The sequence below is a fragment of the Centropristis striata genome, chromosome 11 (genome assembly GCF_030273125.1).
Source record: "Centropristis striata isolate RG_2023a ecotype Rhode Island chromosome 11, C.striata_1.0, whole genome shotgun sequence".
NCBI classification, from domain to species: domain Eukaryota; kingdom Metazoa; phylum Chordata; class Actinopteri; order Perciformes; family Serranidae; genus Centropristis; species Centropristis striata.
The window spans coordinates 4624980-4643930 of NC_081527.1; the positions used below are offsets into that span (position 1 = coordinate 4624980).

An 18951-nucleotide genomic window follows, 5' to 3' on the forward strand; every position below is an offset into this window, starting at 1 on the left:
GCCATTTTGCGGGCTGTTTTAATTGATTTCACGAAATAGTTGCCGTGTTTCCCACAGCCCGTGAATCCAACACCAGCCATTCAGACACAGTGTAGCAACACACTAGCACATGAATGAGTTTTAGCGTGGAGCCTCCCATAAGAGCTGCTCCAAGGGGAATACCTCATATTTTTCGGCAACTTTGTGATTTAATAGTTACCTGTTATCAGCCTCAAATCAGCTCCTTGTCCCAGTTCTACATAGGGCTTCAAAGCTAATGTAGCTTAGCATCCCCTCTTCAACCGGAGAGATTAGCTGCTAAGGTTAGCTAGCTGTTAGCTAGTTAATGTGGGGATAGTTGGCCTAAATGGGAATCAACCAAGTACACAGCGTATGTGGTAGTTAGTTTAGAGTAAACTATCTGGAAATGGACCTTAATTTTTACTCTGACCTGTCGGATGGATGTGCTCAGAATGTGGACTCTGAGTTTTTGGACCCACCAGCATATGGCGGATACCCCGAGGAGAACAAGGTGAGGAAACAAGGCTGCAGCAAGTGTTTCATATCATCTCCCTGTTAAAATAACACACTAAGTCATTTTTTCAAGTTTTGCAGGCAGTGGCGGTTCTAGACCAGTTTTACTGTGGGGGCCAATGAGGGGCCAGTGTTTAATCAGAGGGGCACATTAGCACATGAAAGAATGGCAAAGATGATATTTAAGCATTCAAAATCTTTGAATGTCTTGAAAAAGACACAAAATGACCAAAAAAAAATACACAAAATAACTAAAACAGACACAAAAAAAAGAAACATAAATGACACCAATGACAAAAAAAAGACACAAAATGACCAAAAAAAAAGACACAAAATGACCACAAAAAAAATACACAAAATAACTAAAACAGACACAAAAAAAGAAACATAAATGACACCAATGACAAAAAAAAAAACACAAAATGACCAGAAAAGACACAAAATAACTAAAAATGACACAACAGACACAAAATTACCAAAAAAAGACACAAAAAAGACACAAATGTCCAAAAAAGACACAAAATGACTTACAAAGACATGTAAAGACATGAAAAGGATTCAAAAATGGACAAAATAGCCCCATAAGACTCCAGAGAGTTAAACTATTATACAATGTACACATTCTGGGTTTCTTTTGTGTACAATGATATAATAGAAATATTGTTTGAACAAAAAAAAAGTTAGAATTGTTTCATTGTTCATTGTTATAAATTGATCATTTTATTATTAATTTGACACAGGGGCCACAGCAGGGGCCAAAGGCTTCTTTACAGGGGCAGTGGCCCCTGGAGGCCCCTGTGTAGAACCAACACTGTTTGCAGGAAACACAAAAAACTTCACCAAAAGTGTAACATATGACATTTATTGATCATTTCACTCAAAAAGGATGCAACAAAGGATGGCTATTGACTAAAATACTCACTCATTACTAGACTGAAGTTAAATGAGATGATCACAGACAAACATGACTGAATGTCACATCCAGTCTGTGAGCGTCATCAAGATTTCACTTCAACCAGGACGTCACATTGCAGAAATCTAACATGTCTGATTAATATTAACCTCTATATTTCCCTTCATCTAATGTGACACTCCCTCCTTTAGTTTTGCTGTACCAGTTTAATGCACAATCACACATAAATGTTGTTTGTAGTTATATACAATATATGCAAAAAAGCCTCTATCCGGGCGCAGTAATGTGCTGCCCACTGCTCCTTGCATGGTGTGTTCACTTGTGTGTAAAATAAGGATGGGTTAAATGCAGAGGTTGAATTTCCCCATTGTGGGATTAATAAAGTACTCTTCTTCTTCTTCTTCTTCTTCTTATTGGCATAGTAATAACACTGTGTGTAAATTATGTAACTTAAGAGAAATAAATGACTTTTGAACATGCCTTTGTGACTTAAGCAAGATATGGTAACACTTTATTTTGAAGGTGTCTACATAAGAGTCACACAAGCCTGTCAGAAACATGACATGACAAGTATCATGAGCATTAATGTTACTTCAAAGTGTCATTAATGTTCATGACACATCCCATGTCATGTTTACGACACGCTCATGCCACTCTTATGTAGACACCTTCAAAATAAAGTGTTACCAATATTAGTGTCAACAATAAAACACTGATAAACTAAACTGATAACTAAACAATCTCCCTCTAGCTCTTCTTTGCTGGGTTCTTATCTGATGCTTATGAATGTGGCAAATTGTGAAAGAAGTGATGATCTTAAAGGGGTAAAATCACATGATCTGATCAACTGAGGATGGAGGAGATTTTACCATAGCAGGAGATGATTTAGGCAAAAAAAACCTATTTTGACAAATAATGACGTAGGCAATTATTTTAACTGTGTGACGATTAAAAAGGTCAACATTGACTAATGGAAATAGCGGAGTTGCTAATTCTGACGGTTTGTTTCCAGTTTCCAGAAGGCGGAGACAGTTATCTGACCATCAGTGGAGCGGGCCACCCTTTTCTGTCTGCTGAGGTGAGTTAAGTTCATTCAAGCAACATGATAGTAAAGTGTAATAAGTAGTGATGGCCACATAAAGCCTCATGAAGCCTTGAAGCTTTCCATCTAATTGGTTCAAAAAAAGGTTAATTTCTTGAGGCTTCATGTGCACAAAAACCCTCCTGCTGGTCCAAACCTTCACTGTCTTTTTAACTTTTTGTGATGGAGTCTTGTAAGACTGGGCGATATATCGATATAAAAAATACATCGATATATTTTTAAATGTGATATGGAATTAGACCATATCACATATATCGATATTGCTCAATTTTTTTTCTTTCCTTATAAAGTCATGGAAAAAATTATTAGTCCACCCTTGTTTTCTTTAGTTTATTGTTCATATTAATGCCTGGTACAACTAAAGGTACATTTATTTGGACAAATATAATGTTAACAACAAAAATAGCTCTTAACAATTTAATTTAGAGCTGATATCTAGCCATTTTCCGTGGTTTTCTTGATAATGATTTTGGTTATTATCGAGGTACTATGGTTGTTTTCATTATATTTTTCCAAACAAATGTACAATTAGTTGTACCAGGCATTAAAATAAACAAGATATTGAAGAAATAGGGTGGTCTAATAACTTTTTCCATGACATTTGCTCTCACTTTTAAAAATAATACAATAAAAATATTGGGATATATATCATATATAGATATTCAGCCTAAATATATCGGGATACAACTTTTGGTCCGTATTCCCCAGCCCTAGTCTCTTGGCTGTCTGCAACACTGTCAGCATGGGAATAATCACTGCCAAGAACAGTTTAATTTGACTTTGTATGATTCATTCATTCATTCATTCATTCAATCTGTTGTTGATTAATGTGTGGGTAATGGTAAGAGTCTATTAATGTCAAAAAACGTGTCAGTATTATTTCAGTCAATGTTTGAATAAATCCAACAGCACATGAGATGTTTATGTTAAAACTGTTGCAGTGTTTTCCAAAGATTAGACATTGATTGTGAATATGAATACTGGGGTGATGATGATGATGATGATGATGACTTTCTTCATTCTTATTAAGAAAGAATATTTTTGCCACTGTGCTTTGACTCAATTTTGCGAGGCTCCATTGCACTTTATATATGTTTATATTAGGGCCGGGACTCGATTAAAAAAAATAATCTAATTAATTAGAGGCTTTGTAATTAATTAATCTAAATTAATCGCATTTTAATCGCATATAAATATTTGACCTGAGAACAGTGAGAAGTAATTTTTTTCACATGGATTTTTAGTATACCATTGAATAATGACTGAATACATAAGCTTAAGCAACAAAATTATTGTTTATTTTTGTTCAAGTCCAACAGACCAGTGCAATTTTTGCCATTAAGTGTAGCAATAGCATATTTATAAATATAGTAGATTTCATAAATCCAGGTAGCCTATAGGTAGGTAGACCTTCTGTAAACTAGAATACTTTTTGAAGTAAAACACAATCCACGCTAGCTAGCACGCTAGCGGCTAGCTGCTATATGTTTAGCATTGAGGTGATACTTGAGGCTGGATGTGCTGCTATGGTGATATGTGAATTCCTTGTTGCCTAGCAACACAACCACGATCTTATCGACGCTTCCATCCGTTGGTTTTTAGTAACTAAATGTCCCATCATCCACGGGGCCAACCAAAGAAAGAAACCAGCCTTGATACGTGCTTCGGCCCAGTCCGTCCCATCACTAGTAATAAGTCTTTACCCTGACTCAGTTCATTAAGAACTGACCCGTTATTCTGTCTCTTCCTCCACATACAGCAGACGTTCCATACTCCCAGTCTCGGGGACGAGGTGTTTGAGATCCCCCCGATCTCCCTGGACCCCGACCCCACTCTGAGCATCAGTGATGGAGTGTCCCACTTTGAGCTGACAGACGGGTCCGATGGCCCCGGGGGCCCTTCAGGCTCCAGGAGCCTCGTGAGCAACCTGGTGGTGGAGGCCAACGACCCGTCCTTCGCCTCCACCTTCGTGAACTCTGGGTCTCAAGGCCTGGAGCAGCTGAACCTCGGGACCATGGGTCAGACCGGAGGAGGAGCCCTGCTGAGCTCCTCGGCTCTGGTGAGTTCTCTACCTGTGGACCCTCACCACGCCTGGCACCATAACACGTCTTATAGGACAATATATTCTACCAGAAACTATAACAATAAACGATACACTGCAGAAAAGGTGTGTCTAAAAACCAGATAAAACAGTAAATCTGAGGGAAATGATCTTGCTGCATGGACAGATAATTTACCTTGACAAGATTTCTTAAATTAAGATTGTTGAATCTAGAAATAAGCATGTTGAACACTTAAAATAAGAAATTAACTCTTAAAACAAGATAAATCAAAGCTGCAAATTATGTGTTTCTTACCAAGATTAAAGAAAAACATTTTGGGGTTTTTTTGGGTGTTTTTTTGTCTTTTTATGTCTTTTTTGGCCATTTTGCATCTTTTGTTTCTTTTTTGGTCATTTCACGTCTTTTTGTCTCTTTTTTTTTTGGTCCTTTTTTGTATATTTTTTGGTCTTTTTTGTCTCTTTTTTGGTCCTTTTTTGTGTCTTTTTTGTGTGTCTTTTTTTGGTCATTTTGTGTCTTTTTACATCTTCTTTTGGTCACAAAATGACCAAAAAAGACAAAAAAAATGTACAAAAGAGATAAAAAATTAAAGCTGCCAGCAGTGATGAACTGGCCCGAGCAGAGTGATCTGACAATTATTTGTTTCTTACCAAGATAAAAAAAACAACTTTACATTTAGAAGTGTTAGATCATTTATCTTGTTTTAAGAGTTAATTTCTTATTTCAAGTGTTCAACATGCTTATTTCTAGATTAAATAATCTTCATTTAAGAAATCTTGTCAAGGTAAATTATCTGTCCATGCAGCAAGATCATTTCCCTCAGATTTACTGTTTTATCTGGTTTTTAGACTAAACACCTTTTTTGCAGTGTAGTATTGTTGTATCGATGTTTTTTGTTTTATATCGACATTAGAGCATAATAAGTTCATCCTTTTCCACAGCAATGCACTTTTAAATCTCGAGAATATTAAACATTGGAATTGAAATGTGGAAAATAAATATTAAAACATCCTAGATAAATAAAACATAAATAAATAAACTACAACCAAAACTTATAAAATAAACTTTCAGGCTCTGTTGACAAAACATTGCACTGAAATAAGCATTATGTCTTTTATTATTTTATTATTAAAATAACATATAAACAGCAGGAATGGCTGCTTGGGAAATGTAGGTTTTTTTCCCGGCAAATCGTGCTGCCTGTCAAACATTTGCAGCTTTACTTTAAACACAACACAAAAAGTCACGCATGTAAACAACAATATATTAAATCCAGAAGAAAACTATTGCGTCTATTTTTAAATATTGAACGATAAGTCGATATAGTAATTATTAGGGGTGCACCGATTGCAATTTTCTGGCCGATCACCGATTTTTAAAAAGCCTGACCTGCCGATACCGATTTTTTTATAACTCACAGCATACACCTTCAATATTTGAATCTTATTTTATTGAAAAACAATAACACCGCAGCATTTTTCTTTAACAAATAAAGGAAATCACAATGTCTGAGGTAGTAAATAAAATACTGAACTTGTAGTATATGATCAGGTTACTATTTTTGTGTATTGGGATTAAGATTGATTGCTCTGTTGATGTCATAGTCAGGGTTGGTACGGGTGCTTGAAATCCTTGAAAATGCTTGAATTTAAATGTTTTATTTTCAAGGTTTAAAAAGTGCTTCAAGGATTATGGACAAAGTGCTTGTAAATGCTTGAAATTCTTACTGTATTTCTCTTGCAATCTGACTATATCCATCTATAGACTATAGATCAGGGGTCTCAAACTCAAATTACGTGGGGGCTGCTGGAGGCAGTATCAAAACGACCAAAAAAAGACACAAAATGACCAAAAAAGACACAAAATGACCAAAAAAGACATAAAATGACACAAAAAAGACACAAAATTACGAAAAAAAGACACAAAATTACCAAAGAGACACAGAATTACCAAAAAAGACAAAATTATTTTAAAAAAGACACAAAATGACATAAAAAAGACACAAAATGACAAAAAAAATAATCTAAATAACTAAAAAAGACACAAAATTACCAAAAAAAGTAATTAAAGGGACCTTCCACACAACACGGTAAAGTGCCATTCATATAAAACTCACATTAAACTTTCATATCAATGTGGGGGCCGCAAAATATCATCATGAGGGCCGCAATTGGCCCGTGGGCCGCGAGTTTGAGACCCGTGCTATAGATAATCACATGTTCAATGTAAAAATAATGAGTAGCCTATCTGAAATGAAGACCGTTCCTCCTAAAAGTGTAACACCATCTCTGTTGGTATGGTTCAGTGAAATCTCCCCCTTTTAGTATGTAAGTACTCATCTAAAACATGCAATTTACAACAGGTGGAAGATACTGGAAAAGCTTGAAAATGGACCTGGAAAAATGCTTTAATTTGACCACTGCTAAAGTGTACCAACCCTGTATAGTGTGAGGAACAGGATGTGGGTTTCTGTCCCTGAGGGGCGTCTTCCAGGATCTCCAGAACAATGGACCAAGCCAGTTCCCAGGGTGGTGTGCACTAGAAGGAAGGTAGTTTAAGGTCAGGAAGCCGTTAAACAGGAGACGTTTGTAATGTGGAGAATAAACATGTAAGGTTAAGAAGTTTATCAGCTTGCGCGTTCACGAGAGTGCGCTCCAGAAGTGGGCTGGCAGACGGGCGTTTAAAAGGACGGGCACACAGGCAGAGAAGCAGAGAGAGACGAGGCTTGAGCAGGACGGGCCCTTCAGAAACAACCTCTGATATAGGATGAATAAGGTCTCCTGCGCTGTATTTATTCAGTGTATTTGATATCTGAAAATAAAGAAAACTAAAAGGAACTTTTGACTTGATCTTTAATTCACTTTTCTCACTCAGAAAGGTTGTAAATGTATTAGGGCCGGGACTTTAAAGCGTTAATTAAGATGAATTAATTACACAAAAATGAACACGTTAAAAAGATTGACGCATTTTAATCGCACTTATTTTTGCACCGCGGAACGTTTCTCACTGGATGAGTTTCAGGCGGACCGATTATACTGGAGCACCAACTAGCATTGATGAGTTGAGACAACAACAAACCACAGTGAACATGAAGGAAGAAGCTGATGAGACCTTTGGTTGGCCCCGTGGATGATGGGACATTTAGTTACTAAAAACCAACGGATGGAAGCGTCGATAAGAGCATGGTTGTGTTGCTAGGCAACAAGGAATTCACATATCACCATAGCAGCACATCCAGCCTCAAGTATCACCTCAATGCTAAACATATAGCAGCTAGCGGCTAGCGTGCTAGCTAGCATGGATTGTGTTTTACTTCAAAAACCAAAGTATTCTAGTTTACAGAAGGTCTACCTACCTATAGGCTACCTGGATTTATGAAATGTACTATATTTATAAATATGCTATTGCTACACTTAATGGCAAAAATTGCACTGGTGTGTAGGACTTGAACAAAAATAAACAATATTTTTGTTGCTTAAGCTTATGTATTCAGTCATTATTCAATGGTATACTAAAAATCCATGTGAAAAAAACGACTTCTCACTGTTCTCAGGTCAAATATTTATATGCGATTAAAATGTGATTAATTGCGATTAATTAATTACAAAGCCTCTAATTAATTAGATTAATTTTTTTTAATCGGGTCCCGGCCCTAAAATTTATACTACAAACTTAAAATAAATACTTTAAGTCCTTTGCGGAGGTAGATAAGATCGGTTTGACGTAAAAGAATCGGCCGGTCACCGATTCCGCCAAATAAAGGAAATGGGTGCACCCCTAGTAATGATCCTAACCCTCACACAGAAACAAAGCTGTTTGTGTGCTGTTAGTGAATGCAACTTTTTGTTTTCTGATACCTCTTCCTGTAGGAACTGGGGAATCCCGGAGGTTCACATTTCAGCAGCTCGTCCCCTATGACCATTGATGTCCAGCTTGGTGACATCAGTCATGGTCTCCTGGGGAGCAGCCAGCTGAGCACCATCAACCCGTCGGAGCTGGCTCTGGGGCTGGGAGGGGACACCATCGGCCATCACTCAGAGACCCCGGAGCAGCCGCTGTCAGCTACACCGTCACCAGCCGGCTCCCTGCAGGACGAGGACATGGATGACTTCAAGGTGAGGGGCCACACCTGTAGAGCCCAAAGTTCATGTTGGCTTGCATTCTTGTACACTAGTAGCCTGGCTAACGGCAGACTAAATCACAAGTGAGATCTAGTCTGGCAACGAGCTATTCATTTATCCGTAGAGGAGGCGTGGTTTACGATCCTCCGGAGCCGTTTATTGGGCGCTATGAATGTCTATCATAAGCGTCTGTAGGTAGCTCTTAACCAATCGTATCAGTTATACCAGATGACGTAGTAGAGCAACAGAAATAAATGTTTACATAGCCGGACTAGCCCATCTCTACTTTGAGACTGAAATGCTCAATTCTGCTTCTGCTACGTTTTTCTGCAGCATGTTCTGACTCTGGCTGCTCCGTAGTTTCAGCTCACAGTCTACCGTGTGTGTGTGTGTGTGTGTCTGTGTCTGTGTCTGTGTCTATGTGTCTGTGTGAGAGTGTTGCTTGCTGCTTTGCTTCTCCAGTTCTCGCTTTCTGCAAGATTATTTATTTTTACGCCTTGTTCCCCCTCATGTCATTCAGCCACACACATCCACTGATTTTATGGTCAATAGACGAGCTGCTGGGGGTCTCTGGGCGGCTCCGCTGTCCCCCGGCTCGTAGCCAGATCACCGGCGTTACAGCAGCGAGCGGTAGCGGGGCTAGTTGGTAGATTAGACTTTGGCCAAATCCTGTGTGAAGCAAGGCTAAAACATCCTTTTTGGTGGTGAAACAGGAGTTTAAAGTCAAACGTTGTTTTTCTTTAAAAATCAAAAATCGCTCTAAACTATTTAAAACGCAGTCTAAAGCTAGATCCAAAGAGAGCTTGGCGTCTGCTGCGGCCATGTTGGATCCGTAAGAAAACTACAAAACTACAAGCTTCCGTCTGTCGAGTAGTACGCGTCATCGTCTTGCCGTCCCTCCCCGTTCTGTGATTGGATCCCTGAAACAGGGCTAAGAAACGGCTGTAGTTTCCAGACTGTGTGGAGGTTCGAAATGAAATTCGAGCGCGCAAGGCAGTATAACAGTGTAACACCATCTCTGTTGGTATGGTTTAGTGAAATCTCCCCCTTTTAGTATGTAAGTACTCATCTAAAACATGCAACTTACAACAGGTGTAAAAAACTGGAAAAGCTTGAAAAATGCTTGAATTTGACCACTGAAAGTGTACAAACCCTGTAATATACAAAGTGTATATTGGGTAATACATGGATGTACATTTAGATATAAAGAGACACAGATATAGGAGGGAATAAGTTTACATGCAGCACAAACAGATGGATGTGAATACAAGAATTTGCACATTACATGCAGACCACAACAACGGCTGCAACTCCATAAAACACTTACTTTTCATAAGGTATCACACCATCCAGCACATACACATTGAACATTAATATTTGCTGGGAAAAATTAGAATATTATTGGAAAATTGAACCTTGTAGCCACTTTAAAACTCCTAAAGATAGGTAGGCTACAAAAATTCACAACAAAATTAAAACTAAAACTAATGAAAAATCCAAAACTATTATAACTTTGGCCTAGACACACACACACACACACACACACACACACACACACAGGCGCTTCTTGCTTTCATAGAAAGATATTTTCATGCTGTGTTTGATCCTCCAGCTGATATCTCCTCTCTCCTCTCCTCTCTCCTCTTCCTCTCTCCCTCCCAGAGGAGCGTTCTGGTCGACTCCCCCATGTATCTCTCCTCCTCCTCCTCCTCCCTCTCCCACATGTCCTCCCACCCAGCTCCTCCATCTTCTGGGTCTCCTGCTGCAGCTAGGAGGGGCGGCTGGAGGCCGGCCTCTCTGGCCTCGGGGCCCGGGGCCGTGGGGGCCAAGAAAGGAAGGAAGAAGAAAGACCCCAACGAACCTCAGAAGCCCGTTTCAGCGTACGCGCTGTTCTTCAGAGACACTCAGGCGGCCATTAAAGGCCAGAACCCCAACGCCTCGTTTGGGGAGGTGTCAAAGATCGTAGCTTCTATGTGGGACAGTCTGGCTGAGGAGCAGAAACAGGTACTGGAACACGCTTATATACAGTTTATTAATATTCTGAGTCCGTTTTGGAGAGAAAAATCATATCAGTCTTTTCCTAGTCTTGGTTTGGATCATATCAAACGTGTTTGATATTATATCAAGTCTCAGTGACGTAACACAATCACCAACCAATAGATGAGCGGGGTAAGGTCCCCGGTTCAGACTGGTTCCGGACTGGTTCCGGACTGGTTCCAGACTGGTTCCAGACTGGTTCCAGACCGGCTCAAGGCCGGTTCCTGACTGGTTCCAGACTGGTTCCAGACTGGTTCCTGACTGGTTCCTGACTGGTTCCAGACTGGTTCCTGACCGGCCAGTAAAAACACTTCCACAGGAAAAAGGAAAATCACAATAATGCCTCAATAAAAACATAGTGATGTCATATATTTAGATGTTTCTTAGTAAAGAGAACAGGAAGGAGACCCAGTTAACATGTATAAATAAATGTAAACATAAATAAGTACAAAATAATCAATGATTAATATCATTTTTTGATGGTGCATTTTGTGGCGTCTTTTCCTCTTTTTTTTTTCTTTTTTTTTTCTTTTTTTTTTTATTCAACTTTATTGTCATTCAACAGAGTAATAGGACAACGAAATGCAGTTTAGCATCTAACCAGAAGTGCAGAGTAGTAAAGTGTTAGGGTATTAACATATGAACAGTGTTAAATATAGTGCAGGTATGAGTTGAATATGCTATAGGATATATACAGTGAATTGATATGTTATAGAAATACAGTAAAGAATGTACAGTAAAGTAGCAGTGCAGGTAGATGGATCTTCTTTTTGTTGTTGTTGTTGTTGTTTTCAACACAAACCACTGAGTCACACACTAGAGCAGCTGGAGCCAAAAGCTGCTTCTCCTCCATTTAGTCAGTTTTTACTAAGAGCATGATGGGGAAAAAAATTGCATGGTAGGAAAAAACTGCTAAAAGAATCTAGTTGTAGTCTGTAAATAGTTTCCTGCTAGATTGACAGTCTGTCTAAAAGCTCAGTGTGAGACTAGAAACTCTAAACACTTTAGATGGGAGCTGATAGTTTTCCAGGAGTCTTTTTTCCAAATCTTTTCCAACTCTTCTGATGTATCAGCAGCATGAATGGCTGCCAGATAAAACTGTGATTGATAATCAGATGGTAATAATTGTCTTGTCTCCTCCAGGTGTACAGGAGGAAGACAGAAGCAGCCAAAAAGGAATATTTAAAGGCTCTGGCAGCTTATAAAGCCAACCAGCTCACACAGGTAAGACAGCGTCGTCCTCTAAAGCAGTGGTTCTCAACCTGGAGGTCCCGACCCCAACTGGGGTCGCGAGATGATTTCTGGGGGTCGCCAAATCATTTTGGGAGTCAGCTCTGTCTCCACTGTGTTAAAGTGTTCATGTGTTAATGTGTTTTAGTCTTTTTGATCATTTAATGTCTTTTTTTAGTCATTTTGTGTCTTTTTTGGTAATTTTTCTGTCTTTTTTTCTAATTTTGTGTCTTTTTTGATCATTTTTTGGTCATTTTGTGTCTTTTTTTGGTCATTTTGTGCCATTTTGTGTCTTTCTTTAATCATTTTTTGTCTGTAAGTGGTCAATTTGATTCTTTTTTGGGTCATTTTGTGTCTTTTCTGACAAATCCCAAAGTATCAAGTTGTTACTTTCCAAGGAGTCTCTGGCTTGAAGCTGACTGTTACACACTCAGGAGGTCAGAATGGACCTTTAAACTGATAGCAAAGGACTTAGATTAAAAGTAACAATAAAATTTACAAAAAAAAATATAAATGCACGGACAGAGAGATGTTTTAGTTGTTGTCTGCTTCATTATTTGTCCAAAATTCATCGTATCAACTGAGTTTGTATGATCTGAACTGTGAGATTCTGTTCAGTGAGCTAATTAAATTGGGGGTCGCGACTCAAAAAGGAAAAGCAGTTTCCTATTTGGAATTTTTGTTTTTTAACCCTTTTTTAAATGTGTCTCCCCCCAGCCTGCCTGTGAGGAGATGGAGGCGGCCCCTTCCCCTCCTCCCCCGGTGCTCCCTACTCCTCCTCCTGCTGCTGCTGCTCCTCTCTTTGGTGCTCAGCAGGCGGTGCGTCCAGCCAGCAGCAGCCTGGAGGAGAACACCATCACCAACATCTGCACCTCCAACATCATCCTGGACGTCCCGGAGATGACCACGCGGTCCCGCACCGGGGCCAACAAAGTCCCGGCTCCGGCGGCGGCGGCCCCCCCGGCGGCCCAGACCATCACCAAGATCATCATCCCCAAACACATGCTGCAGGCGGGGGGGCAGGTGGTGACGGTGCTGCCCGGGGGGGTCCGCGCCCTGCAGCCCGCCACCACGCTGCTGGTGTCGGGCGCCTCCCGCCAGCCGCCGCCGCTGCAGCAGATGCAGAACGCTCCGCCTCCTCCTCGGCTCCAGCAGATGGCGCCCGCGCCTCCTCCTCTGCAGGCCAAGCCGCGGGAGGGTGGAGCCACGATAGGCGTCAGCGTGTCCGTCACCGCTACGCCTCCTCCTCCGCTGCAGATAAAGATAGTTCCTGCGTCCCTGCAGGGTAAAGAGGCCATCATCGTCCCCAACACGGCCGCCGCGTCTTCCACCGCCAGCACGGCGGCGCCGGCTGCAGCCGTCGTCTCGCTGCAGGTGGTGAACTCTGCAGACGCGACGGAGGATGTTGTTACAGAAGAGCTGCACTCAGAAGAGGTGAAGCTTCTTTAGTTCTGATGCTGTTTGCTCTGTGCAAAGATAATAATTATAATAATAATGCATTTTATTTGTAAAGCACTTTTCATAAAGAAATCTCAAAGTGCTACAGAAACCAGAAACAAAATAGACAAAAGACTAAGAGAAGACACGTTCAAATCAGCAGTAGATAAAATAGACACAGTAGATTATTAAGAGATTAAGGTGCAGAGACAATAATAAAAACATCTAGGGACAACCTAAAAATGCCTCCCTGAACAAAAAAGTTTTAAGCCCTTTTTTAAAGGTGTCAAGCTGGGAGCACACTGCAAAAAAAAGGTGTGTTAAAAACCAGATAAAACAGTAAATCTGAGGGAAATGATCTTGCTGCATGGACAGATAATTTCACTTGACAAGATTTCTTATATTAAGATTATTAAATCTAGAAATAAGCATGTTGAACACTTAAAATAAGAAATTAACTCTTAAAACAAGATAAATTATCTAGCACTTCTAAATCTAAAGTTTTTTTATCTTGGTAAGAAACTAATAATCATCAGGTCACTCTGCTCGGGCCAGTTCATCACTGCTGGCAGCTTTAATTTATCTGGTTTTAAGAGTTAATTTCTTATATTAAGGACAATTTTTTTTATCGTCTCATTTTTTCGGCTTTTCATACTCATTTTTTTCATGTTTTTCGGACAAAATTTTCCTGATTTTCTGAGTAATTTTTATTCCTGGTTTTCTGACTTTTTTTCTGTTTTTCAGAGTAAACCACACAAAAAACAAATTTTTTTTTTACAAAAAACACATAAAATTACATTTTAAAAAATTACAAAAAACACACAAAAAAATTTAAAAAAGCACAAAAAATTACAAAAAACATTAAACACAAAAGATTGCATTAAAAATGCATTGAAATGCTGAATGCACACTGCAAAATTCAAAAAAATCTGTTCAAAAACTTCAGTAAAATCATGTTAGACTTGGTCGAGGTAGTTTTAACTTTTGCTGAAAAAGAGTTGATGTGATAATGGGACGTGGAAACTTCTAGAAAAGCCAAAACTTCAGAGGGTTAAACCACCTTTCTTCTCCATCCTGATGCTCCGTTTGACCTCCAGCAGCTCCTCTTCATCATGTCTACATGACTTAATGCATTGAGTTGCTGCCACGTGATTGGCTGATTAGATATCTGCATTAATGGGCAGTTGAAGAGGTGTACCTAATAAAGTGGTGTGTGAGTGTTTCTCCAGTTTCACAGCAGCGTGGCAGAGAGAGAAACCCACAGCTGGAAACTGAAAACTCTCACATGACATCTGGGGAAGTGAAAAACTGCCGTTCACTCACTAATCCATGCAAATCAAAGCAGCTTTGGGCTTTTTCACTGACGATTGTGGAAAAGAATGAACTTCACAGATGTTCACAGTGTCTCTGCTCTAGTTCCTCTTGGTTAGTGCAGAAAAAATCCCATTAACATCCACTGAAACTTCAAATAAAACTACAATAACACATGATAAAGAGACGGTTAATGTTATATAGTCATGGAAAAAGTTATTAGACCACCCTTTTTCTTCAATTTCTTGTTCATTTTAATGCAACTAAAGGTACATTTGTTTGGACAAATATAATGATAACAACAAAAATGGCTGATAAGACTTTTATATAAGAGCTGATATCTAGACATTTTCTATGGTTTTGTTGTTAAAAAACAAAATCATTATCAAGAAAACCATGGAAAATGGCTAAAAAAAAAAATAAACAATAATAAATTGACCAAAAAAAAAAGACACAAATCGACAAAAAAAGACACAAAAGGACGAAAAAAGACGTAATTTGACCAATAAAAAAACCACAAAACTAACAAAAAAGGCGGATAATGACCAATAAGAAGACACAATTGATAATGATCTTGGTTATTATAAATAAAACCATGTTCAATGTCTAGATGTCAGCTCTTAAATTAAACTCTTATCAGCTATTTTTGTTGTTATCATTATATTTGTCCAAACAAATGTACCTTTAGTTCTACCAGGCATTAAAATGAACAATAAACTGAAGAAAACAAGGTGGTCTAATCATTTTTCCCATGACTGTATATGTTGATTCTCTTATTGCTTTTGCTTTATCATAGGAGCTTGTAGAACCTGATAATGTAACTTCCCAATAATGTAATACACTTTTTTTTTTTACCAATAATGTAATAAAGTATAACATTAATGGGAGGTTATTACATTATCAGGTTGGCCTTCATTTTCCAAGTCCTGATAATGTAATAATTCCCCAATATTGTAATAATTTAACATTACTTGGGTTTAAGTGGTGATACTGTGTATCAACTCTAGCTCCAGAGCTCTAGCGCCACCAACAGGTCAAAGTTGAATGTTTAGTAACTTTTGACCCATAATACCAGTAATGGGTGGTCTGCTGTTAAATTATTACAATATTGGGGAATTATTACATTATCAGGACTTGGGAAATGAAGGCTAACCTGATAATGTAATAACCTCCATTAATTATTACATTATCGGGAAGTTATTACATTATCAGGTTTTATTACATTTTCAATGGACTCAAGTGCAGATTTTTGTTACATTATCAGGTTTATTACATTATCGGGAATTTATTACATTATCAGGTTTTATTACATTAATGGAGGTTATTACATTATCAGGTTGGCCTTAATTTCCCAAGTCCTGATAATGTAATAATTCCCCAATATTGTAATAATGTAACATTACTTGGATTCAAGTGGTGATACTGTTTATCAACTCTAGCTCCAGAGCTCTAGCGCCACCAACAGGTCAAAGTTGAATGTTTAGTAACTTTTGACCCATAATACCAGTAATGGGTGGTCTGCTGTTAAATTATTACAATATTGGGGAATTATTACATTATCAGGACTTGTGAAATGAAGGCTAACCTGATAATGTAATAACCTCCCATTAATGTTATACTTTATTACATTATTGGTAAAAAGTGTATTACATTATCAGGTTTTATTACATTATCGGGAAGTTATTACATTATCAGGTTTTATTACATTTTCAATGGACTCAAGTGCAGATTTTTGTTACATTATCAGGGTATTACATTATCAGGAATTTATTACATTATCAGGTTTTATTACATTATCGGGAAGTTATTACATTATCAGGTTTTATTACATTTTCAATGGACTCAAGTGCAGATTTTTGTTACATTATTGGGAATTTATTACATTATCGGGAATTTATTACATTATCAGGTTTTATTACATTATCGGGAAGTTATTACATTATCAGGTTTTATTACATTTTCAATGGACTCAAGTGCAGATTTTTGTTACATTATTGGGAATTTATTACATTATCTGGAATTTATTACATTATCAGGTTGTATTACATTATCGGGAAGTTATTACATTATCAGGTTTTATTACATTTTCAATGGACTGAAGTGCAGATTTTTATTACATTATTGGGAATTTATTATATTATCTGGAATTTATTACATTATCAGGTTCTACAGGGCTTTTTGGAGAAAATGACTCCACGCTGTAATATTTTCACCCACTATAAGAAGCCCAGATCAGTGAACAGAGAGTCAATGTTTCCTCCTCTGTCCAGGAGGAGATGGAGGTGAACGGGTCGGGTGGAGCAGCGATGATGAGGAGTGTGTGTGTGAGGACGGGCTGCAACAACCCGGCGGTGGAGAGCGACGACTGGGACCGAGAGTACTGCAGCAACGAGTGTGTGGCCACTCACTGCAGGTATGGACACGCTAAACATGCATGAGTTTAACATCCTGGGCTCCTTTATGACCCCAAATCATTTTCAACATACCATTAATAAAGGTTAACTTTCATACACTGAAAAATAGAGATTTTTTTTGGCCCTGTAATTATTATTCCAATCATCTATATAAACTCTACAAAGAAATATGAATTCAGTGCTTTTATTTTGAAATATCGGTTTTTCATGTAGTGTATTACTTAGTGATTGTTTGTTATTATGTGTCCTCAGTTTAGTCTGTAAATTGAATCCTTTTTTTTTGTCCTTTTGTGTCTTTTTTGGTCGTTTTTGTCCTTTTTTTTGTCCTTTTGTGTCTTTTTTTAGTCATTTTGTTTCTTATTTTTTAGTCAATTTGTGTCTTTTTTGGTCATTTTGTGTCCTTTTTAGACATTTTGTGTCTCTTTTTGGTCATTTTTAGTCATTTTGTGTCCTTTTTTAGACATTTTGTGTCTTTTTTTGTCAATTTGTGTCTTTTTTGGTCATTTTGTGTCCTTTTTAGACATTTTGTGTCTTTTTTTGGTCATTTTGTGTCATTTTGTGTCATTTTTTAGACATTTTGTGTCTTTTTTTGGTCATTTTTAGTCATTTTGTGTCCTTTTTTAGTCATTTTGTGTCTTTTTAGTCATTTTGTGTCCTTTTTTAGTCATTTTGTGTCTTTTAATATGACATAAAATAACTTTTCTGAACTTTTTTTGTGTGTTTTTCAGAGAAATCTTCAAGGCTTGGTGCTCGATCAGGAATCAGACCATGGGAACAGTGAAATAGAGCCAATCACACCAACAGGATACTTGTTTGTTTTTTTACAGTGTTAATAGTTGAAGGACACATGCAGTTTTGTACTTGTACTGTAGGTTTGACAGTTGCCCTTCAGGACAATAAACCAGTTATATTGCTAAATTAGGACAGCAATCCCACGCTAGTGTTTCTGCCACACAGACGGATGAACGGTGACAGTAATTATGATGTAATGTTGCTCCAGCTTTAGTCAGATATCAAGGGACTTCACGGCAGCTAGAGGAGATAAAGTGTCAAAGCTGGTTCATGGTAATAATGTTCTCTCTTACTGAAGTCCACACAGGTCAGTTTATCATTGTTAACTGTTTATTGTTTGTCAAAAGGAACCAACAAAGAACATTTGAACCTTTTTTCCAGCAGTTTGAGACATAAAAACTCACTGATTGGCTCTGAAACGTCTCTTCACTATAAACTAAAGGCTGTTTAAGGTGGAAAACAGTTTGTATCACTATATACCTTGTTTTTGTACTGACAATAGTGGCCTTTCTGGGTTATATATTGCCTTCATGTTTTTTGTAAAACATTCTGTTCAGATCGTTGTTTAAAAAATGCTTGACTTTCATGTTTTCTTAATAAATGAGCAGATTTGCTCAAATCAGTGCTTTCTGTTTTTTGCAAGACTACATTACTTCAAGCTTAACAAAGTTCATTTATATTTATAAAGTCTTATTTTTAATGATTGGATATTGATAATGAAGTGTCAATGAAGCTTTGTGAACCTATTTGCTTTATTTTTTAACACCACTAGATGGCGGTCTTGGCTTAAGAAAAAAAAAGGATCTAGCAATGGTAACTGTATTTCAACCATAATCTAATAATACAAGGAAATATATACTATAACTATAACAACAGTACTTATATAAGTTAGTGCAAGTGTATACAGCGGCCATGTTGTGATTGGTGTTGTGTAGTGTTCAGGCCTGAAGCAGAAGATTTAACATAAAAACATGATAAATTTAAAGTGATTATGCATATTTTCTATTAATTCAACCACATA

At 37.9% G+C, this 18951-nt stretch overlaps 1 protein-coding gene across 1 annotated transcript; it reads left to right on the forward strand.

The window, feature by feature from the left end:
* Window positions 1-74: 74 nt before the first annotated feature.
* On the forward strand, window positions 75-18553 carry tox4a (TOX high mobility group box family member 4 a). Its single transcript, XM_059345140.1, has 9 exons — window positions 75-511; window positions 2439-2504; window positions 4288-4587; window positions 8458-8703; window positions 10372-10713; window positions 11890-11970; window positions 12694-13410; window positions 16995-17137; window positions 17867-18553. Exons 1-9 carry the CDS (start codon window positions 407-409, stop codon window positions 17922-17924), a joined length of 2058 nt encoding a protein of 685 aa, XP_059201123.1. The 5' UTR covers window positions 75-406; the 3' UTR covers window positions 17925-18553.
* Window positions 18554-18951: the final 398 nt, after the last annotated feature.

Coding starts and splice junctions, on each gene's coding strand:
- tox4a (XM_059345140.1), top strand. CDS start 407: ATGGACCTTAATTTTTACTCTGACCTGTCGGATGGATGTGCTCAGAAT. Junction 2,505..4,287: donor ACCCTTTTCTGTCTGCTGAG/GTGAGTTAAGTT, acceptor CTCCACATACAG/CAGACGTTCCATACTCCCAG. Junction 10,714..11,889: donor TGGCTGAGGAGCAGAAACAG/GTACTGGAACAC, acceptor TGTCTCCTCCAG/GTGTACAGGAGGAAGACAGA.